We start from the raw sequence: 25,000 nt of genomic DNA, 5'->3' as shown, positions 1-25,000 counted from the left end.
TTATCCAGGCTGTCATAAATGATTTCACATCATAGTGTTGGGGAACATGGTGCTTGTGGCAAAAACTTTAAAGTTTAATTATAATATATAATTTTTATGCAGAGGAGGCAAATGTCAGGACTTCTTTATTTTGAGCTAAGTCCTGGTCATTTTTAAGAAGCAGAGCGACTGCTTCTGTGTTGGGGTTTTTCACTCCGTGGGAGAATACAACATTTCCGCATGCGAAGGGCTGAAACACGAGTGAAAAAGTTTTCTGGGTGAGCTTGTGTGGATGCTTTCGCATCACACTTGATTTTCTTGATGTCCCTGCCGCAAGCTGCCTGTTTGGAACTTTTGCCCTCCCCGTACGTTTTCCTTAAATGCTTCTAAAACATCCATACTGTGATCCAAACCCATTCAATGAAGAGCAATCTTCTTTTAAAGAAATATCTTAAAGGGCATTTCCAAAGTTGTTTTACACCTTCTTCGTTTCACTAGGCTGCCTTGGCAGAGAGCAGTTTACCTTTGCTTAGTAACCCGGGACTGATCAATAATGCCTCCAGTGGCCTGCTGCAGGCCGTCCACGAAGACCTCAATGGCTCCCTGGACCACATCGACAGCAACGGGAACAGTAGTCCGGGCTGCTCGCCGCAGCCGCACATGTAAGTGGGTTCGCAGGCCGGGCAACTGGAAGGGCCCAGGCGCATATGCTTGTAACATTTGGAATTCGTCTGAAGTTTCTAGTGGTATAGAAGTCCAAAATACAGTTTTAAGGGGAGTTAAATTGCCCCGTGTTTGTGATATGAGGAAGTGTATCAAAATCAGTTTTAATGCATCTTTTAGATTCTCTCCAGCGTCCCATAATTGTTAGACCAGCAGTCCTCTACAAATTCTTAGTAGTACTAACATTCTCTTGGGGGTAGAGCAGTGTCTAAGATGAGTCTACATCTTACGGGTCATTATCACAGTTTGGTTTGTATGGTGCAATAAAAATATTCATGATGGAATAAGTTGTCGTAATTTTTACTACTATTACAGGTCTCTAAACCATTTATGAACTGTAGTCAAGATACTGCCCGTTTTTATAAACCGTAAAATGCAAAGTTTAACTGTTACCCACAGTTTACATAGAAGCTAGTAAAGTGTAACTTTTTGCCTGTCTTATAAATCAGTGTAATTACATATTCAACTTTAATTACTGGTGCGTCTGTATTGGCAAGGTTTATATGTTATATTTTATGCAAGACTACGATTCCTATTAATATTTAGCAGCTAACTATATCATTAATTACTCTAAAATCTTTCCCCTACCATCTTTTTAATGGAGCTGAGAGAGTAGATGTATTAAAAATTGATGTATTGTGGATTTCAGAAATGTGTATGACACTTTAAAAAATGCCTGGCCTTGTTCAGTAGGCCAAGCATATCAGGTTCTTGTTTACTAAAAAGTATTGACCCTGGGAGGACTCAGAATTCAGGAGAAAAAAATTATAATCTGAATAATGAAGCATATATACCATCCAGTTGTTAGGATGAGTCGACACTTAATGTCCATACCGCCTAGAGTTAAACATCATATACTTCTAATTTCAAGTTATTGAGGTAAGAATGGTACTTTCTCTCATTTTTATATTTTCTTCCCCATCTCTGCGTTAAAGATCTAGTCAAAGACCTGAATGAGAAATGTGGTCTTTACGCATGCCTATTTCCATGTGACCTTTCCTAGGATATTATTTTTGTTGACTTTTTAAACATCTTGTTCTATGCGACATATTAATGTCCTTAAGATCATGCGCCTAATTGTTTTATAGCGCTTTTACTCTATCACCTTTGCAAAAAACACACTGTGAACATTAATGTGTTTTATCAGGTTCCAAACCATTACTTTTTCAAAATGGAAAAATTTGTCTTTTGGAAGTGTCTTTAGGTGTATTAAATAATACAAAAGAAGTAATAAAACTCGAAGTAGAAAGAACATGAATATATGCTCTTGAGAGTAGCAGTACTCTAAAACACGGAAAGTGAGCAATCAGACAAAAGTTTTTATACCTCCGCTTATCCTATCAGCGAGGCAGTGGGTAGCTTGAGGCCTTTTACTTTTAGCAGTTCTCCTGAGTATGCTGGTGCTCGCTCTCTCTATAAAATGCTAAAACAATAAAACTTTAAAGAGCAAACAAGAGTTAGATCCTGTTTTCCCCCTTTTATAAAAGCCCTATTTCAGAAAAATGAAAGATGTTCATAATGGAGGTGTTGGAGCTGACGGTGTCACTCCCCGTGTTAGCCTGTAGCGGGTAGTGGTGGTTGTGTACCATACAGAGAGGACGGGCAGAGAAGTGTTTTCTTAAGTGTTAAGTGTCCAGTGATAAGAATATTAAAATAGAAAATTAATGATTCAGTCAAATCATTTGTTAAACATTATATTTTACAACCTGAGATAATTATGGGGCTAAACGATGGCATTGCCAGGTTAGTTGTATTTTTTTCATTTGGCAATTGCTATTTTAGATTTTTTCATTTTAATATCAATTTAGTTCGGTTAAATGTGAAATATATCAATGAAAAAATAGGGTGTGTAAAATAACATATAAAAATCATAGATTTAATGCCTGATGGGTTTATAAAACTAAAATGTTTGTAGTCAGCATATCGTACGTTTTCTGCTCTTGTGAATTAGTGCATGTGAAAAACATTTATCTGTATTTTCCATAGAGAGATATAAGGAAAGCTTCCCTTGGCTTATTGTAAGTGGATTTAGGAAAAAGACAAAAATTAGAGGAAGACCGAATTGGGTCTTTTCCTAAATTATATAAATTATAATCAAAATTTTAATTATCTTGCAAAATATCGATTTGTCATTCATTCTTTGAATCTGTTTCTGCTATCGTTAACTTTTGTATATTAGACATCAAATATTATTGATGGAATGTCATTTCAGTATTCTGTATCTTCATCCTTATAGAGTTTTAATATGCTTGTACCTAAAGAATATTAAGCATTTTATGTACATGATGAGGCAAAGGAAAAATATTATCTTATTCTCTCCATCAAAATTGGGCTGCATATAATTAAATGCACTTCAGTGTACTTTGAAAATTAAACAGAAGTGAAAGAATTATTAGAGAACATTTAAACTGCATGCTTATGTGCCCTGAAATGAAGCCATGGTCCTTGTTTTTGGAGGGGAGTAGTTACACTAACGGAATAGTGAGGGAGAGGCAGAAAGGCATACGGCTTCCGATATTTGGGCTCTTGTGACAGATGGTAGGGGTTCCAATTCCAGATTTAGCACTCAGTCACTGAGTAGGATTCATTTCTTTCCTCATTTTTTTCTCTACCGAAAATGAGGTAAGTAGTAATATTGTCTACCTCATAGGATTCTTTCAGTTGAAATGAGTGCCTGAAAGATAGTGATTCCTCCCCATGTCCCTCAGAGTGCTGTGTACACAGTTATATTACATCTTGTAATACCTCATCGTTCCTCTAAATGAAACTAAAAATAATGCTAAGATATTTCACATCTTAATGCCTTTCTTAAGGCATTCCATAAACATGTGGTTAGTTTCCTTGGTCATCCTTTTCCTTTTCCTCTCACCCCCTCTTATAATTCATGAAGTAAGCCAATCCACAAAAGGAAACCATATGAGACAGAAATTAATGGTAGGGAGCAGGTTACTCAGTCAGAGTCAGCAGGATAAGAGATGTTTGAGAAAAAAAAAAATGTTATCCGAGGTTATAGATAATTAACAATTCAGATGAATAATACCAGCCCAGAACAGGAATTCATGATCTATGCCTAGAAAACATTGAGTATTAGGTTTGATAGGAATGTAGAATATAAAAAGAAAAAGAGAACTTAGAATATATGAAGTGGTGGCAGTAGACTGGTGAGAGTCTGGAACATCAAGCTGCAGTGTTTGTCTCAGTCGGTATGAAGCCTGCTGATGTTAGGAACTTGAGTTTCACACTGTCAGAGCTGTGCTTTAGGAAGAGTAATCTGGGAGTGGGCTGAAAGACCCTCACAGGTGGTAGGATTTCAGGAGTTCGGAGAGACTAGAGAACAGAAGAGAGATACAGAGAGGCTGAGAGCGGCAGATGAATTCTTGCGGTAGGCAGTGCCTGAGCTAAGTACAAGACTGGGCACGGAGAGCAAGGAATCAATACGAGAAGTGCCATGGAAAAAGGAACAGACAAGACAACCCACTGAATGCTGGGGACAAAGAGGGGAATTAGGAGAAATCATAGCAACCTTGAAGCTCACAAAGAGAAATAGAAGTCACAAGAGGATAGGCTTAAGAGGGAAAATGGTATGTTCACCATTTTGCTTGTTGAATCCAAGAACATAAGTGTCCTTAGATTTAGGAAACTGAATTTTGTTTAGTCTTTTTACTCCGCTCCAAAATGGTAAAATCCAAATCCAAATGGTGATGTCAGAGAATGTAGACACATTCCTGGGATTGGTAGAGATGTTTTTAAGCTTTAAAGATTTTGTTTATTTATTTGACAGACAGAGATCACAAGTAGGCAGAGAGGCAGGCAGAGAGAGGGAGAAGCAGGCTTCCTGCTGAGCAGAGAGCCCGATGTGGGGCTCAATCCCAGGACCCTGGGATCATGACCTGAGCCTAAGGCAGAGGCTTTAACCCACTGAGCCACCCAGGCGCCCCTGTTTTGAAGCTTTAGAAGAGTGGAATAGCTATGGGTTAATGCTTCTTAACAAATTATTTTTGGAGAACAGAACATGTTAAATTATCATCCGCCTTCTGCAATTTGATGCTCCACATTTGACACTTTCTCTCCATTCCCAGGTTTTACTCTTAGAATGCCCAGAATGAAGGCTTTTGCTAAACTAGTGCATTCATTCTACCTTCACTACTTGCCTTTCTGCCTTTTTCTTTTTCGGCTTTTCATCCTCTTTCTCTCACTTAAGTCTACTTTTCCTTAAGAGCCTGGTCCTATTTTCCCCGGAAGCTTGCCCCCGTAGCTGTGCTATCAGCACCCACATTTTTTCTGCACGCGGGAGAGCTTACTCTCTGTACCACTGTCTGCAACTAACATGGCCTCAGTGTGAGCATGTGCACATTTATGCCTTACCGCATGCTTGCTTTGCAGATGTCCCCAGCTAAAGGACAGAAACTGTGTTTTAGACACATTACAGTATATGAAATCTCTGACACGTCAGACCATGCAAAGTAAGTAGTCAGTAAGCATATGCTAATGATTGTGGGAGATCAATTTATTTGAAATGGTTTGACTTCATAAAGTAATCCCTACAAGAGGAAAATCCAGGATTCTCTTGGAACCCTGAGGAAGAAGGGGAACAAGGAACTTTCAGGAAGAAGAGATAACTAAATATAACATTCATCTTTATGTGGGAGCCAATAGATCTTTCTAAATATTGGTAGAGTACACCTGTGAAGTTTTATTTTTAATTTTAATTATTTAGTTTATATGTATTTTATAACTTCAAATTTATCTGAAAAGTAAGTAGCAAGCCCCTTCACCTCATTCGTGATTATCTTCCCAGACCTTGCTAGATTTTATTTATCTTGTTGAAGGTGAATTAAAAGAAAAAAATTTACTGAAATTAATGCATTATTAATCAAATCGAATGTTCGAGGGTATTTTAGCAAAAAGTAGGAAAGGTTAAAGCCGGGGGGCGGGCTACAATATAGATTCTATATACTAAGCTTTTTAGACTTGTTTTGAGTCTTTTCAATCAAATAGATTTTTTAAATCTTTATTTCCTCTTGCTGTCAAAAGAGTTCTAGAGCCATCATGGTCTGAACATTGGAAAGAAAATGTCCCTTAAGAGTCTGAGCTGTGGGGCACCTGGGTGGCTCAGTCAATTAAGCACCTGCCTCTTGATTTCGGCTCAGGTCACAATCTCAGGGTTGTGAAATCGAGCTCATCTTCAGCCTCTGTGGTGGGTGTGGAACTGCTTAAGATTCCCTCTCCCCCTCTGCCCTTCCCCACTTCTCCCTTTCTCTCTCTCTTTCTAAAAAGAAGAAAAAAAAAAATCTGAGCTGTGTATCATTACAAATTTAGAATACTCTTCCCTTATGCACCTCAATGTCAATATTCCCTGCTTATTGACTTCTCAGGGTTCTATAGAATATGGAAAAAATTAATTTAGATTCCTATTTTGTATCAATATTTGTCTCTTAAAAAGACTACTTACAGAGGATTGATGCTGTGTTCAAGTGGAAATAATTTGAACTTAATCTCTTCTCCAATGTGTTCGATTTGACTGAAAAGACAAGAAAACATTTAGACCAGAGCTGGAAGGTGATCTCATAATAGAATCATTCCATTTCCTGTCTCCTTGCAAACCTAAATCAAAAAGAGAAGTTTAGTGATATACCTACCGTGTTCAGCTCAACTTGGTTGTTGTTTTTTTTACTCATCAGTTGTTTCTCCTCGCTCTCCATAAGTTGGCTCAGAATTGCCTTTTTTCTCTTGAAAAATGTTAAATGAGATTCCTATTTTTATATTTTCAAATTTTGTTTCTAGAGATCAAAATCAGTGCTCTTCCTGAACTGGTCTTGTATTGAGGGCTTACACACAAAGCCTTCCATTGTCATGACGTTCTCCTTTCTGATTATTAGAGTCTCCTACTGTTGAGTTTTCAGATCATTTCTTACATGTCATTCCTGAATCCTTTTAGCCTCTATGTCATTTCAAAGTTCTACTAGCTAATATTCTATATTAGTTGCAGGTGATTATTATATTTTCTTCCTCTTATTAAAGCAAATATTTGAAGTTTGAGAGTTAATGATCTTCTATATAGAATCAGAATGTTAATATGGTTCATATAAGACTAGAAAATAAATTTGTTGTGTCCTTAGAAGCCAAAACTTTAGAGTAAGGAAATCAAAAGCTGAGGCATCACATAAAAGCAGTAGTGTAGCATTATTTCAGGACTATGGTGGGGATCCCAGTAATCTTTTTCATTAAGGTGTTGAACACATATTATACATGCCCTAGAACTTTCTATACCTTGGATGTCCCTGTCCTCTTTCAGCATGCATCTTGAGAACCTCAGTTTTTCTGTCATTTCAATTGTAAACCTCAGCCTGTTGTGGCAATAACATTTTGCAACACAGCTAAAAGGGACTTCTGGACTCCCATTTTGTAAAACAATGTTGAAAATCTTGTATAAATCATGAATTTTTGGAAGTATAATGAAGATATTTAAGCGTATAATACCGCCTTTCTTCCTCCTATTCTCTTTGGCTGCCTTAAAATTTAAATTGCTCTTCATAGGCACATGTAGAATTTGCAGACCCTACACCTTTAGTTGGTGATATTTTATATAAAATCCCTACAGACTTTAGATCCCTCTGTGGACAAAAGCATTTAAAATTGGAGTGGCTCCGTATTTCAGAGGAAAACAGTTGAAAGTGACTGACAACTTGAGCAAGTAGAATGCTCCTTCTCATTGTTTTCATGCCTGTTAAGCCCACACTTATTTTTGTTGATATTTTGGATCATTAAGAGGCATTATGAAGTTCTAAACATAAAAGCTTTTTTTACCCCTTGCTTTACATATGCTTTTGCAGATTTTCTAATTCACAACTTTTCAGTCACCTTTAATTTTTTTTTTTTTTTTTTTTTGGTCCTAACATTTCTAGGTCTCCTAATTTTCATTCTGATTTAATTCCATTTTTATTTAATCTCTGAACTTTTCATTAACTTTGCTAGTTAGCTTTGAGATCTCTTTCCAAAGTGATTGTACAGAACTTATGATTATGCCAGCTCTTTATCATCTCATCTTTTTTTTTTTTTTAAGTGCTACAAGTGTGGCTCAGTGGCTGCTGTTCTTTTTTTACATTATTCTGGTCCCCATATGTGGCACTTACAACTCATTCTAGTTCCTCTTAATAAAAAGATCCTCCCAGAGGTACAGTGCCTTCAGCTAAAAGGTGTTGTATCCCTGCCGTGCCAATTGTGGAAATTTGTGGGTTCCTATAGGGTTTTGAAGGATTTTTATAGAACTGTACAGATGATATCTGACATCCATGGTATGAATCCCCACCATTTAGGCAAAGTGTGTCAGAAAACTTTCAGCTGACAGTATTGTAGCTTACTGCTTCTGTTTCATATCTAAAGAAGTTACTTTTTTAGAAGGTACATCTTCATTTGCACTAACACTAGTTGAGCCTTAGAAATTTCCTTTCTCTGAGGGTCAAAATGTCATTGACTGAATTGCTAAAAAATGAATATTGTTATTCCATATTAATTTTGTTCTACCTCTATGACCAGGGGAAAAAGATGGTGTTTTGTTTTGTTTTGTTTTGTTTTAAATACCCATACGGTATTTTCACTTCAGCTTTTGACATCAGGCTTGAGAAGTAGATGTATATTTGGTGACGATGGGCATTTTATAACTAAAGGTGTTTATTATGTAACGTCAGCTATCATTTCAGAATATTACTTAACGTGAAGTTGCTTTCCATGATAAAAATTATATTTTAATATATGTTAAAATTATATGTATTTTAACTACTTTGGCAGAATTTGAAATTGATCATTAACATAAGAACCACAATATACTTGAATACTTTGGCACCAAAAAATACAATTTAAAACATTATCTCAGGGTCTCTACCCTCCGTATGCAGTTTTCATCATTAGGGTAGAATTCAAGAATTTGTATAAGCAACAGATAACCAACTAGTTTAATATAACTAGTGGAAACTCAGGTTCTTTAGTTTGTTCAACGTTATCTTAATCTTTGAAGACTGAAAATAGAGTAGCATCATCAACACAGTTAAAAGTCGGGAGCAAAAGTATTCATTGGTCACACAATGTTACCTTACTATAGAAAAATTTACCTTTGCAACATTAAATCTAAGATCCTTTTGCTAATTAGCAGGTCAAAAAAAGGACAAAACGTATTAGATTTAGAATGAGAGGTAAATATTGGTTTTACTCCCTATTTCAATCTCATGTTTAAAACTAACAGAGCATAACTTAGCATAGTTCAGGAGAAAATGGAACAATGAGTCAGTCCTACATTTAATTTGAGCAAAGGAATCGTTTCAGCAGAGCAACCGGTCTCACGGATTAGACAGACCTAATGACATGAACCATACATCTGTAAACCCAGAGGAAAGTCATCTCTGTGAAGGCATCCAGGAGATAACTCCATCAAGAGCTAGCAGTGGATGGGAAGTATCCCATCAGGCCATTTGGCAAAGGGAAATAGACAGCCGTCCAGAAAAATGAGTGAGCCACATCGGGAAGGACTAGCCACAGCCGGAGGACCCAGTTATGGGACTTGGAGGGCAAGGCCTTCAAGGACCCAGAACCTAAGTTATCAAAGAGGGATTAGAGCCAAACAGGGACATACCTTTTGTGTACTCTCATACCCATTCTGACAGTTTGACTGAGACTTAGTCCAAGAAACAGGGCAAAACACAAGTCCTGGATGAATGGTTTAATGGAGTTTTGGAGCAGCCCCAAAGCTGACTTAATGGCTGAGTGTCAAGATGTAATTTAGACTTTCTTTTATTTCACTGGCCAACTGATTAGAATTATAAAGATCCTTCACTCCATAGCCAGATGTTTGTTGAAAGTTTTTATTTGGGAGACACAAAATGGAATAGTACTAATTGTATCTCAACAGGCAACTGCTGTGATTCTGAGATTGGGCAAAATCTATCTGTGCTCATCTAGGATCAAAGCAATTACATCTGTATTTTCATTTTATTACAGCTGTTTGGGTCACATCTATTACTGTTATCAATCAAATAGAATGATAAATCATAATGAATTTTGTTGTTATGTTTTTTTCAAGAGCACTACAGCAAAACTATCTGAAATCATTTGGGAGTGAGCCTTCAAATCATGTAAAATCCCGTTTCTTTAAACAATGTTGCATAAATTTGAATAAATTTCAATATACTGCTGAAGGTAAGGGCAAGAAATCTTAGAGAAATTTTGATACACATATATATGCATGCAATTTATAAAATTATGTTTATTAACCTTAATCCACCTTTTTGTTATATTTCTTAGAACTTCTATTGACTTTAAATGGAACTTTGGAACTCCATCTCAGGGTCAGACCCATTGGGTGTAGGATAGAATTAGAAACTGCATCGTTTAGACAGGCAGTGTATCTTAGAAGAGAAACTTTTATTATAATCATCTGGAAATAATATTACTTTGCAATTCAAACACTAAATGGGTGTGGTTTTTTAGGTGACAGATTAAGGGAGATACAAGATTTATTAAATATATTAGGATTAAAGTTGTATTCTGACCTTAAGATGAAAAATTAAAATTTATTTGTCTGTTTATCTTTAGCCAAGGCCAAAAGGTACAGAGAATTGAGTAGGGCATTTTCTAATTATATTCTGAATAAAACAAACAATACAAGGTATGTATAGAATGAGGAATCATTTGTTTGCTCCAGTGTTTCTCTCCCTCTTAAGGATTACACATTTCTGGGAAGAGGAATATTTTTTCTTTTCATCAAGAAATAAGCAGAATTTCTGTCTGTTGAAATGAGGTAATACTGGAGTAGTAGTTCTGAGTACTGTTCTAATGGTAGCTATGTGGAGATTCATTCAAATCAAAATAAAGATCATTCAGTCAACAGTAAATTTTTGTGATAAATGTTATTTTAATTTACAAAAAAGAAAATTTTGAAAAATAATAAGCTGGAAAAAATTGAGCCATACTAGTAAAGATTGGTTTTATAATTAATTAATTAATAGTGAATTTATCATGTCTAGTTTTATTTATATGGACTTCTTACTTTAGTAAATAAGAGAATTAAATATTTCTCTAAAGTGTGCTTAATTTAGAATATAAAATCTGTATTTTAGTGGAAGAAGTCAGCCTTATCATTTCAAAAGAAGAAAATATTAAGTACAGGGGTGCCTGGGTGGCTCAGTGGGTTAAAGCCTCTGCCTTAGGCTCGGGTCATGATCCTGGGGTCCTGGGATGGAGCCCCACATCCGGCTCTCTGCTCAGCAGGGAGCCTGCTTCCTCCTCTCTCTCCCCGCCTGCCTCTCTGCCTGCTTGTAATCTCTGTTGTCAAATAAATAAATAAAATCTTTAAAAAAAAAATCTTAAGTACAATTAAGTAAATAATTTCTTAATAACAGTGTAACTTTGTGATTTAATTACTCACATTAGCCTAAGATCATGTCTCATTTTAAGAAGTACTAAGAAAAATATTCTCTTTTAAAAACAAACTTTTCCTTTTAAAACTTTAGTTTTATTAATTAGCTTATTTCTTTGATATGTTAAACTAAAATACTTCCTACAGAAAATATTAACAAATGTTTAAGAGTTACTGCTGTTTAAGACACATGAATTGTTTCTCACTTCAACATGACTTTATACGAATGGAAATAACTAAACGTAATTTTTATAAATCTACCCTTAAATTCCAAATATAATTATATCATTTCCTTGTATATGTGCTAGAAGGAAATGACTAAAACTGAATTTCCCTAATCTCCATTTTTCATATGCTTTCTAAATGAACATCAATTATTTTACCCATATTCCCATAAAACTTGTTCTTTGGGGAAAAAAAAACCAAACTTTTTAAAAATTACTTATTTGATGTGATTATATCTACTAAGATATCAGTTAATACTAAGTTAGCTACTCAAAAATAACAAACAAAACCAAAAATTGAGTCTCGTGGAACTACATCTTTCCATCTTAATAAAAGATTTGTGTTTATGTTTTGGAATTCATTTTACATCTACAAACAAGGATATTTATGTAACAAGCATGAGAGCTGTGCCATGAGCAAATACGAAGTAATTAAATCAAATTTATTCAAGCATATATAAAATTGATAGTTGAAGTGCTACTCTTATACTTTGATTTTTTTTTATAATGCTTATATACTAGTGGTCATCATTATTCATGCAACAGTTATATGCCAAGAACTAAATGGACATGGTAGATAGTTAAAAGAAAGTCCCACCTTGTCCAGGTATTTCCTTTTAACTAGAAAAATTTTGATGTTGTTTTGTGAAACAGTCAAATCCTATACAAATCAGTGGACAGCATTAGCCTACAGCAATACTCAGTGTACTCTGATATTTCTTAATGTCATTAATCAACAATTAGGACATAACGATAAGTAAGAGATAAAGAATTTGTATGACTATAAATATTTTCTGTTGGAGTTAGATGGTGTATCCCATGTAAGTTGAAGGTGTCCCAACTAAACTGAGTAGAAGTAAAGCATGGTTAGGGACTGCACAGATTTCAATATACTCAGTATGTTTCTCCAAGTAACTGCAAATATAAGTTCATTTCACTGGGTTAAGATTGCTGTATTGGGTCAAATGAAATCAGTTTCCATAGTAAAATTGAAGCATTAGGGCCCTAACACTATTCATGAGGATCGTTTTTTTACCATTATCCTGGAAGTAATGTTTTTTGTAGTAAAGACCCATAGTTACTGATGGAAGTATGTTTATCCTTCTGGTGTGCTAGGGCAGGGGAAAGGCTACAAATATTCTTATAAGGTTTGTAAAAGATATATTATACCTTTTTGTAAAAAAAAATGTTTATTACTCTTCTCAGTAGGCACACTGTATGAAATGTATTACAGTTTTTCTGAAATAACTAGGATTATCTAAAGAAAAGATATAAGGGAATCTCCTATAATGAGTAAAATGCAAAAACAATTTTAATCTAGTCTTACATTTAGTTTTGACTTGTAAAGGTTTGACAAAATTAACTTTACATTTCCTGAAATTGCCTGTATTGTAGATAGGAGCCATTAACTGTAATTTTTTTTTCACAGCATTTGCTGGCATCTACCATAACATTTAAAACTAAGATTTTATCATTAGGTTCCTGGTATTAGTAAATACTGTATTTCTGAATGGCTCAATCAGATTTATATTATGCTACTGAGTTTTTCTCAGACATAATGACGCTATGTAAATATTTTAATTGTCACATTGGTAATATCTAAATAAGGACACTCCATTGATTCTTTACAGTCTAACGTCTATTTGCTTAAATACATTTTGAATGTCTCAGTTTAAGAGAAATTTATTCACAGTACTTTCTTACTCTAAGAACAAAACAAAACCCAGAAACAGTGTATCAGACCTTTTACTTAGTCCTGAGTAAGGAGCAAAGGAAGACAATTTACATTCCTCTAGGGAATATACTGTGTGACCACAATCTAAAAAGCTAAACTTCCCCATTATAATTTGACTCTTTGCTTTAGGGTATAGGCAAACATTAACATTTCTTCTGCCTTTCATTGGTGCCTTGGGTACTTACAAATTTCACAACTGAAGAAGCAACACATTTCTCTAAGCAATGAATCAGTCTGTTAATGTAGTTAGTCCTCTGTGTTTTCAGTGTATACCACTACTGAGGGTGGGCTGTAAAATGGAAGGATTAAACTAGAGTATAAACATCAGTTGCTACTTGGCATTTCCTTCTGCTACAGGTTTGGCTGGTTGCAAAGAACAGAGATAAATTTCATTCATTTAAGTTGAACAAACATTTAATGAGCAACTATTGTGTGCAACACACTGTGCTGAAAACTGGCAGAGGGTCTGTATCCACAAAGAGGTAAAAACTCTAATGGGGGGTGGAGATGCACATAGTGTGAGAGACCAAATAGAGGAAGGAAGAGCCCTACAACCAAATTGTAAATTCAGAGCCTCACATGTAGGTTCACGGAGAATCAGAAAAGGCTTTGTGGGGGAAAAGGCTTTGAGTAAGGCCTAACATGAAGTCAATTTTTAGGGTGAACTTCATGAAATTATTGCTATTTGACGGGTTTTGCTTGCAAAAATAGTAATCAAATTTTTCAACCTAATTTTAAGCAGAGATAAGGAAAGAGAGGTGCGAAGGATTTGAGGATTACGAGCAAAGGCAACTGAGGTATAAAGCATGGGTCTCATTCAGGGAACAGGTAATAATTCTTCTACCTTAGTATGGGCAGTCTGCCTAGAGAGGTATCTCCGCTGGTTAAGACTGGACAGGGACTGGGACCCCTGTCTTAGAGTTCATTAGTCTCCAAGATGATGGTAGAGTAGGGACATTTTAAAAATTTACCAATTATTTGGAGATTCTTAGCAAAACCCTCACAGGTATATGTTACCCACTTTTAAAAAGACTTACTTTTTTTGTTGTTGTTACTCATCTCTGGAAATACTAGATTTTTCAGACTTGAGAAAATAGCCATACTTAATGCCCTTTTCCTTTGATACTCAGTTTTAAAATACATTTTTCTTTTTTTTTTTAAGTTTTTATTTAAATTCCAGTTAGCTAACATACAGTGTAAGATTAGTTTCAGGTATACAATTTAGTCATTCGACTCTTCCGTACAACATCTGGTGCTCATCGAAACAACTGCCCTCCTTAATCCCCATCACCTACTTAACCCATCCCCCCGCCCACCACCCCTCTGAACCATCAGTTTGTCCTCCATAGTTAAGAATGTGTTTCTTAATTTGCATTTCTCTCTCTTTTTTCCCCTTTGCTCATTTGTTTTGTTTCTTAAATTCTACATATGAGTGTGAAATCATATGGTATTTATCTTTCTCTGGCTGACTGATATCACTTAGTTTAATACTCTCTAGCTTCACCCATATTGTTGCAAATGGTAAGATTTCATTCTTTCTTGTGGCTGAGTAATATTCCATTGTACATATATACCACTTCTTCTGTATCCATTCATCAGTCCATGGACATTTAGGCTGTTTCCATAATTTGGCTGTTGTAGATAGTGCTGTTATAAACATTGGGGCGTGTGCATCTGTTCAAATTAGTACTTTGGGTAAATATCTACTATGGCAATTGCTAGATCATAGGATAGTTCTATTTTTAACTTTTTGAGGAAACTCCATACTGTTTTCTAGAGTGGCCACCCCAGTTTGCCTTCTCATCAACAGTGTAAAAGGGTTCCCCTTTCTCTGTGAACTCACCAACACCTAATTACTTCCTGTGTTGTTGATTTTAGCTACTCTGACAGGTGTGAGGGGATAGCTCATTGTAGTTTTGATTTGTATCTTTTTGATAATGAGTGATATTGAGCATCTTTTCATGTGTCTCTTGGCCATCTGGATGTCTTCTTTGCAGAAATGTCTGTTCATGTCTTCTGCTCATTTTTTATTAGGATTATTCATTTTTGGGGTGTTGAGCCTTATAAATTCTTGATATATTTTGGATACTAACCCTTTTTCAGATACATCATTTGCAAATATCTTCTCCCACTCCATGGGTTGACTTTTAGTTTCCTTGTTTTCTTCACTGTGCAGAAGCTTTTTATTTTGATGAAGCCTTCACAATGACATAAGAACACAGACTAAAGATTAAAATAAATCAAAATTTTTGATACCAAGGATCAACAGCCTTAATGAGGTTTTGTGGTCATTGCTGCTACTGGCATCATAATCACAAAGAGGATAATAGAGTTTCATTTTCAGTATCTTCCTGTCTTCCACTTTCTAACACCCAAGCTTTCTGGAATCAACTTCTTTCCCTTGAGCAATTAAAACAAGAAATACAAAGATTAACCAAAATTGTGTATGAATTATGAATAGTCATCATCTCTTTTAATTTTTAGAATTTTTCACATAGATTTAGACCCGTCCAGCTCCACAGTAGAGTTTATGAGGGAACTATTTCACATATGTATAAATTTAGGAGCAAAGGTTGCAAAGCCTTTTTACTCCCTGACCTATAGCCTAAATTCTTCACTTCTCTCCACTGTTTCTAATCCCTCCACCTCAGTCCTGACCATCATTACCTTATTACACTGTTTTAGTGACCTCCTAACTGGTAACCCTACGTCCAGTGTCCTACACTCAGTCTAGGCTTTGTAAGTTAATCCTCCAAAAACTCTTCTATCTTTTCACTGCCAGGCTCAGACACCATCAATAGCCCTTCAGCTAGCAGAGAATAAATTTTAAACTCCATAAAATGCAACTCAAGGGCCCTTCACCATCTGACCTTGTTCAGCTTTCTAACATATTTCTTTATTACCAACCATCCTTTCTCCATGGCCTCTGCGCGCTCTCAGGGTTCCCACAACACATTTAAGATTATCCATTTTCCCCATTTCCACTCAGAAGGCTCTTTGCCTTGTCTCTGCATTATGAACATTTTCACATATTTCAAAGCCTACCTGAAATGACACCTTCCTCCTTCATAAAGCACTCACTGATAGCATTGCCAGGATTTACCTCCCCTCTTTCCTAACACTTTGCCAACTGTGATATCGATCACATCCTGCCTGGTACCAAAGCTACTTGTGTATACATCATACTTCCTCTGCGGCACTGGAAACTCTATGAAAACCATTGTCCATATCAGCCCCTAGCCCAGTAGTTTGCACATCATGTCAAATTTATTCTTTTCACTTCTAACAAGAAGTAACTGTTATCCTCTAGAAGTACTTCCATTTCATTTATTGGCTTTATACCTTTCTGTCAGGTAATAATAACAGACTTTCTAGCTGTCCACCACTAAACAGTTTCCCTCCAATTATCTAAAGAAATTCCAATAGCATTCGAATTCTCCCAAGTGTAAATTATCTTAAATTAGAAGGTGGGGATGCCTTCTTTAAGCAAGAAACATAAGTCACTGCTTTTCTGTAGTAAATAGGAGTTAGTGGACTAAATAGAGTAGCTGTATTATAAATCTCCCATTTTGTGGGAAGAAGAGCTTTTAAACCATTCACAGTGAATTTCTAGATTTTAGTTGGAAAGAATATCCACTGTTTACCAAGTGGGTCATTTGCTTTAAAATCAAAGATAAGGGGCACCTGGGTGGCTCAGTGGGTTAAGCTGCTGCCTTCGGCTCAGGTCATGATCTCCAGGTCCTGGGATCGAGTCCCGCATCGGGCTCTCTGCTCAGCAGGGAGCCTGCTTCCCTCTCTCTCTCTCTGCCTGCCTCTCTGACTACTTGTGATCTCTCTCTGTCAAATAAATAAATGAAATCTTAAAAAAAAATCAAAGATAAAATAAAATCAAAGATAAAATCAAAGATAAAATCCACTTAAAGAAATACAACATATTTATCAAGTTAAGAACTACTAACGTTTACCTCTGTCTGCATCCTCTGTTACAAAGATTGGTCCTCCTAAGTCTGTACTAGTACAGATGCCTGGCTTGTGTTATGCCCAATAAGTAAATAAATTGACTGGCAAAGCCATCCAATACAGACTTCATAGACTCCCTCTTTAAGATAGGTTAAACATAAGTCTCTACTATTTATTGGATAAACTTCATGGAAGATCTCATGAGGAAGACAATAAAAATCAGTGATTCTACTAGTTTTACGTTTCTTTCTTTATGTCCTTAAGTCAAAAATAAATAAATAAATAAAGCTTAATCTTTGATGTTTCAAATGTATATCATCTGTTTTATTCCTGGAAACAACTAATTTTATTTGTTTGAAGTAGCTTCTACTTTACTTATTATTAAGGACTGCAGTTTTAATCTGTAAGACCCCTCAAGTCATCACTGAAGTAAGCGGTGCATAAATTTCAAATGGGGGGGGGATGGCATGATGACTACCCCAACCGTCTTCAAATCCAGAGAGAGTCATCACCAGAATACGCAGAGATTTCTCTCTTTTGTCCACCTGAGCTTTCTCTTACTTTGTTATCTTAAAAGAATTCCATTAAGGGTATACATACTTTGGGATTCTTCTTAGAGACAGGTAATCTCTCCCAGCTGTTAATTCCTCCCATCTCACTTAATTGCTCCTTCTCTTAGTACACTTATGACAGGCCATCTCGTAGTTATTTGAGTACATATTTCTTCCATATTAGACTGAAAGTTCTTTCATAGATATTTAATGCTCCTGCAGTGCCTTATATGTAGGAGGTACTCAATAAACTTTTGTTAAATTAATTATTGGCATTAAGAGATAATAGTTACATGTTATTGGCTTTTCCTATCAAAGCAAGATTGAAGCTCTTTACATCATTACAGACACAGGGGACTTGGCTTAATCCACAGCATAAAGGAATATTGGGCAGAAAAAATTTTTTCCTAATAGGTGTGTGTATGTTGCTAGATCTCTGAAAATTTCCACTTTTCAGTCAACTTTGAGTTCATTAAGTTTTCTCCAGCTAAACATATATAATCAGACTTCATAAGCCAAATGTGATGCAGGCCTGGACCATTCAATGCACTCATGTTAATGATTTATTTTATTTTTTTTAAAGATTTTTATTTATTTATTTGACAGACAGAGATCACAGGTAGGCAGAGAGGCAGGCAGAGAGAGAGAGGAGGAAGCAGGCTCTCCGCCAAGCAGAGAGCCTGATGCGGGGCTGGATCCCAGGACCCTGGGATCATGACCTGAGCTGAAGGCAGAGGCTTAACCCACTGAGCCACCCAGGCACTCCCATGTTAATGATTTTAATGACAAAATGATGATGAGGCCTGGGATGGATGAGAGGAGCTCCATGTACAGAGCTTTGCATTGACAGCCCTTCTACTTTGCAATTTGCTTTCCTCTGTTGATCTGAAAATGATCTGAGATTTGGGGCACTTGTGGGGTACAGTCAGTTAAGCAGTGGACCCTTGATTTCGGCTCAGGTCGTGATCTCAGGATCAGGCTATTGAGCCCTGAGTCAGACTCTGCACGGAATCTGCTTGTCCCTCTCCCTCTGTTCCTTCCCCTGCTTGCGTGCTCGTGCTCTCTCTCTCTCAAATAAATAAATAAAATCTTCTACAAGTATTAAAAAATAAAAATAAAAAATAAAATGATCTGAGATATGATATGAACTTTTTGGCGTAGTGTTTTAGTGTTTAGGAAATTATTGTTAAATAATTCTTTGCAATAATTATTGAAATATGCTGTGTTATTTTGTTCCCTTGATTTTATTACCTTAAATGTACTTTTTAGGAAGAGCAGCTGTTATTAGGATTACTTTAATAACCCTAATGCCTGGCATCTGGTATGTGGGGCCCATATATCATTCTTTTGTGACTCTTCTGATATAGTAATAAAAATCTCACTTTGGGAGAAGGGCTAAAATATTTTTAGAGCTAATTAAGCTCATACAGTGTTTAAAAATTAATTCATGTAGGGCACCTGGGTGGCTCAGTGGGTTAGGCCTCTGCCTTCGGCTCAGGTCATGATCCCAGGGTCCTGGGATCAAGCCCCACATGGGGCTCTCTGCTCAGCAGGGAGCCTGCTTCCCTTCCTCTCTCTCTCTCTGCCTGCCTCTCTGCCTACCTGTGATTTCTGTCTGTCAAATAAATAAATAAATAAATCTTTAAAAAAAAAAAATTAATTCATGTATTTATACCATATCTTCTCCCCAAAAGTATTTAAGGTTGTAATTGTGTCATGACTGTATCTAACGTGTATTGATCACTTATGACCCAGGCTCTGTTCCAACTGGTTTACATATATAAAAAATTATTTAATCCTCATAATGACTATATAAAATGGGTACTTTCTTATTCCTCCTTTGTGAATAAAGAAAATGAGGTAGAGAGACATTAAGTAACTTCCCCAAAGTCACATAGCTAGGAAGTAAGGGAGGCAGGATTTAAACACAAATGTTTTAACCTCAAAGCCAATATTATTTTATATATCTGTATCTATATCTATATATATAAAATTAACCACTTAACCACTGCTGTGGCATAATTGAGGTGCCTAAACTGTTCAGTATTATTTTATACTATACTTATAAGTTAATATATTAAGTACATAAAATTTGTTATATTAAATTACGCCCTGAGTAATTAAAACCTGTGAAGTAATTTCGTTGGAGAAGGGGATGCAGAGGGAAGAACTGGTGAGCACTGAGCAAAGAGCGTGTTCCTTTAAAAGGATTCCTTTATTTGAATCATCAGAAATGTTTCTATGCTGGAGGGGAGCATTTTCCTAGAAAAATTAATTATCCTATAGTGATGTTCGTACATTAGGTACCTTAAAGAAATGAACATTACAGAAATACATACCTTTTTTTCCCAGAATAAATTAAATGAGGGATGACTTGGTGGCTCAGTCAGTTAAGCATCTGCCTTCAGCTCAGGTCATGATCCCAGAGTCCTGGGATCAAATCCTGCATCGGGTTCCTTGCTCAGTAGGGAGCCCGCTTCTCCCTCTTCCTGCCACTCCTCCTGCTTGTGCTCTCTCTCTCTCTCTCTTTCTCTCTCTCTGGCCTCTCTTTTTCTCTCTCTGACAAATAAATAAAATCTTTAAAACAAAACAAAACAAAAAAATTAAATGACCCTCATATCTGTAATGGGGGCAAATAAGGAAAGATTGCTAATGGCCACAGAAGAGACTAATGTCCCATTTGTCCTCCAATCCACTAAAGACATGTGGTCTCCTGGTGTTTGATTTCCCTTCAGTTCTCACACAACAGAACAAGTGAAAGCGTGGAGCTCTCTGAGATCCAATAATGAGAAACTTCATATGAGTAGGGGTAATCATGATCAGATTTTACTTTTAATTGAAAAGGATTCCACCCATTTGTAGGCATAGGTCCTGAAACTTTCAAGCAGTTTTATTCTCAGAGATGTTTACCCTCTCTTGTTACTTTTTATTTCTTTCTTAGATATTAGATTGGTAGCAATCAGTATTTTGGAAAATTGAGTATTAATGACTATTGGCTTTGATTTCGCTTTATTTTAGTAAGTTAACAGCCTAATACTGTAACCTTATGGGAAAATTTTATTAACATCTTTCCCAGTCTCATACTTTATTTGCAAACTGATTCTGGATGGAAAGGATTCCAAGAATACTTAATTCCAGAAAGAAATTTTTCCTTTCCTTCTCTCTCTCTCTCTCTTTTTAGTAGGCTCCACACCCAATGTGGGGCTTGAACTCATTACCCTGAGATCAAGAGTTGCATGTTCCATGTATGGGCCGAGCCAGCCAGGCATCCCAAAATTTCTCTTTTAGATTTAGTGCAACTGAAACTCTTAGTGACTTGATGGCACATCATTCATTCTATCAACATGTATTTAGTAGGTGTTTGCTATATGTGTAGCTCTTCTGGTCTGTGTAGTTCATAGCCTCATTGGCAAGACTTGGTACAGCCACCACTAGAAAGAGTTGCAGTGCACCTCTTTAAGGCAACATGGAATAACAAGAATAACAAGATTCCAAGAAACTTTCCAGAAGCTAGCATGTATGCCAGTCCTGGCTTTAGCTGTGCTTACAACACTGGGAAAGTGGCTTCTTTTCTAATCTGTGCAATGGGAGCATTGAATAATGCTAATTATTGAATAAATTATGTTCGATAGAATCTTAGGATTCAAAGATTCTATAGTTTAGAGCATCAGAATGATTAACAAACGAACAAATAAAAAATGCTTTGGAGGGACAAGGTGGGAGATCAGTGCAAACTGGATGGTCAAACCAAGTGTTTAGAAGTAGACAAAAGTTGGTCTTTAAACAGCAGACAGTTTGTGTGGGTAAAACACAAAACTGAACGGAATTTCGGGTTCTGTGTACACACAGAGGTTTGAGGACAGCACATAGACTAAGTCAGCATATGAAGTGACTTGGAGTAGGAACTAAGCATGATGGGGTTTTTTTTGTTTGTTTTTATTATTTATTTATTTTTAAATTAACATATAAAGTATTATTAGCCCCAGGGATACAGGTCTATGAATCGCCAGGTTTACACACTTCACAGCACTCACCATAGCACATACCCTCCCCGATGTCCACAACCCCACCTCCATTTCCCTGCTCCCCTCCCCCAAGCAACCCTCAGTTTGTTTTGTGAGGATTAAGAGTCTCCTATGATATGTCTCCCTCCCAATCCCATCTTGTTTTATTTATTCTTTTCCTATCTCCAAACCCCCCACGTTGCATCTCCCCTTCCTCATATCAGGGAGATCATATGATAATTGTCTTTCTCTGATTGACTTATTTCGCTAAGCATAATACTCTCTAGTTCATCCACGTCATCGCAAATGGCAAGATTTCATTTCTTTTGATGGCTAAGCATGATGTTTTAAGGATGATATTTGGCATCTGGAATAGACATTTTATTCAGAAATGCTCTTGTTCGTAGGTCAGTTGAGTCCTACCTACTGAATGACTGAGAGCTTTTGGCTTAATTCTGTCTCATCCTCTGTATCTCAGTTCACACAGATTTATGTACAAGGCAGTGACATAATTAAATAAATGCTCCTTGCATATCAAAATCCTTCAAAAATGCAAAGGAACATACCTTCATGGGTATATCCTTTTTCAAAAATTATCTCTATATGTTTCTGTTTAAAAAAATACATCGTGTTTGCTGTTCTTCTTTATCCAAAATTTGAGACTTTCCCACAGGTCCTTTATTCAATGAAAATCCAACCCAGAAAAGTAAACCCCAAAGAACTGGATACTCATAATATGGCAGCACTGCAGCTGAGGGGCCAGTGAGAGTGGAGCAGGGAATTAGGAAACAAGAGTAGAGAGACCACTTAGGTCTTCTCAGAGCTCTCATCATTAAGACACACCAACTATATTAAGAGGTTACATCTTTTGACTAAAATACAGGATGCCCAAAATAATATTAATTGACTTGAAGGTAATCCCATTGAACAGTGCCAGATATCTGTGTGTATCTTGTCAGCCACTAAGTATCTGTTTAGAAATATTCAGCTATTTAAGCTTGAAAGTTTTGAATATTCATAGATCATTCATGAGACCTAATTGAGAAAAGGTGCTATTATATTAACCTTAGGAGTTTATTCTAATTATTTCCAGTACTTAGAGTTTTAGCATTTACTAAAATGTTCTGAATTCCAGATTGAACTTGGAAAACCTAAAATTATAAATTCAACTTATAATGATTATTAAATCAGTGTCATTTTTAATAAAAGTCCTTAAATGAATATGAACTTTCACAAATAATCTATTAGAAGATTTCATTTGTATATTTTAGAGGGTACTTTGGGAATATTAACATTAGATTTAATAAGTGCTTAAAATTCTGGACGTGTCTATGTGGTACCATAATAACGAATTGGTTTATCAGTCATTTTACTCAAACTATTGGCTAGTTCAGTGAAACACTGAGTCAAAGTAGTTGTTGTATTCAATTGGTAGATTTTTTTTTGTCAAAATAATTGGTTTTGTCTTTAAAATGATCTTCATAAACTACTTTTATGATTTCAGGCTTCTACTCTCTTTTATCATCTGTGGGTCCCCACAAGCACGTGATTATACATAGATTCCCCACTACCACCTCCATGGTGCACCTTATCCAGACTGCATGTTTCTAATTTTCTAACCAACTATGTAACCTTTCGTTAGGAACAGTTTATTCGTTGCATTAAAACGTATTTATAAATTCGCTGTATGCATATATTAGAAGCCCTACTTTTCAAATTTATATGTAATTCTTTAATAAATAACATCAGTTATTTCAAGGGCTCCAATTTTATTTAAAATAATTTCTTATGCGGGACAATAAATTATACCTTGGAGAGTCAAAACAACAGTGGTTTCCTTATATCAGTAGTAAGTTGCTTTGGATTTAACGCAACTTTGTACACACATAAAATGTAAGCCCAGTAACTTCAGTTTCATTAAATATCAATGACAAACTCTCTTCTTGGCTTTTTATTTGTATTGGCTACAATATAATTTCATGATTTACCCCACAGAGTGCAATAATGGTCTTATAATGGCCACTTCCCATAGTCTCTAACCTACCCCTAGGGAGCAATTCGTACTGAGAATTGAGAGATTAGAGCTGATAGAAGCTGGATAGAGTAGAAACATTGGGGACTTTTCAGTGTTCTTTGCCCATGCATGCAAAATGTGCGAACAGTTCCAGGAACGATCACCCGCAATTGGCTTTCTGACTGGCTTTTAACTCTTTCTCATATACCCTGATACTCCTCTGATAAAAGTTACAGTCTTCTGGAATCTCACTTACCACTATTAGCCTTTAAAGGATTAGCTATTTAAACAACTCTCTCCCCTACCCTACTCCAAGGCAATTAATTGTTCAATTGTTATCAGATGGAACATGAGCCCAGTAAGGGGCCAGAAATACCAGGAGGAAGATTAATAAAACAGGGGAAAAAAAATCAAACCAAAATATGGTTTTCTTCACACCTTATAAAAAAAAAAATTGATTGGGGACGCCTGGGTGGCTCAGTTGGTTAAGTGGCTGCCTTCGGCTCAGGTCATGATCCCGGCGTCCTGGGATCGAGTCCCATATCGGGCTCCTTGCTCAGCAGGGAGCCTGCTTCTCCCTCTGCCTCTGCCTGCCACTCTGCCTGCTTGTGATCTTTCTCTCTCCATCTCTCTCTCTCTCTGACAAATAAATAAAATCTTTAAAAAAAAAAAATAAATTGATTGGAAGCTTAGTCTACTTTTTGTTCTATCTTAATATTTTTTCAGACGTGATATTATTTCTAATCAAATGCAGTTTTCAAGTAATTTTTTCTTAAAATCGGAGCAATACTTGAAATTATAATATTTAAGTTGATACACTTAAAATGTTCAGTTTTTTAAAGTCCAGTTACAAAAATAACAAAATTAATGTTCTTGTGGCATATTCTAATAGCCATTTTAAATTATAACCTCAGTTTCAAATTTTGCCAAGTGTCTCATCACCGGAAAAATAATGTATGTATTCTAATTTTTCAGGATTTTGTTTTATTTTTGCTTTGAAGAATATGTCTTTAGGGGCACCTGGGTGGCTCAGTGGGTTAAAGCCTCTGCCTCTGGCCCAGGTCATGATCCCAGGGTCCTGGGATCGAGCCCCACATCGGGCTCTCTGCTCAGCGGGGAGCCTGCTTCCTCCTCTCTATCTGCCTGCTTCTCTGTGATCTCTGTCTGTCAAATAAATAAATAAAATCTTTAAAAAAAAAAAAAGAATGTCTCTAAGGACATCTGGAGATGGCTATGAAGATAAAAATCTAAAAACTTTGTGTTTATCAAAGTCATTAAAATAGTTTAAACGTGTGCTCTTTATATCAGAACTATTTTTAAATTATCATGGTTGTTTCAGATATTCTTTTTTAAATAAAAAACCTTTCTTTTTATGAATTGAACACCTCTCAAATATTGCCAG

General features: G+C 36.1%; 1 protein-coding gene across 9 annotated transcripts in view; it reads left to right on the top strand.

The window, feature by feature from the left end:
• The window catches only part of FOXP2 (forkhead box P2), a 572,651-nt gene that overhangs the window by 540,793 nt on the left and 6,858 nt on the right, over positions 1–25,000 (top strand). For all 9 annotated transcript variants that reach the window (XM_046021111.1, XM_046021110.1, XM_046021114.1 and 6 more), the window contains one exon: positions 478–641. In XM_046021111.1, coding sequence (XP_045877067.1) covers positions 478–641 — 164 coding nt within the window. The remainder of the gene's footprint in view (positions 1–477; positions 642–25,000) is intronic.

This window comes from Meles meles, chromosome 10, assembly GCF_922984935.1.
Source record: "Meles meles chromosome 10, mMelMel3.1 paternal haplotype, whole genome shotgun sequence".
Lineage (NCBI taxonomy): Eukaryota > Metazoa > Chordata > Mammalia > Carnivora > Mustelidae > Meles > Meles meles.
This window is presented reverse-complemented; position numbering and strand designations above follow the sequence as displayed.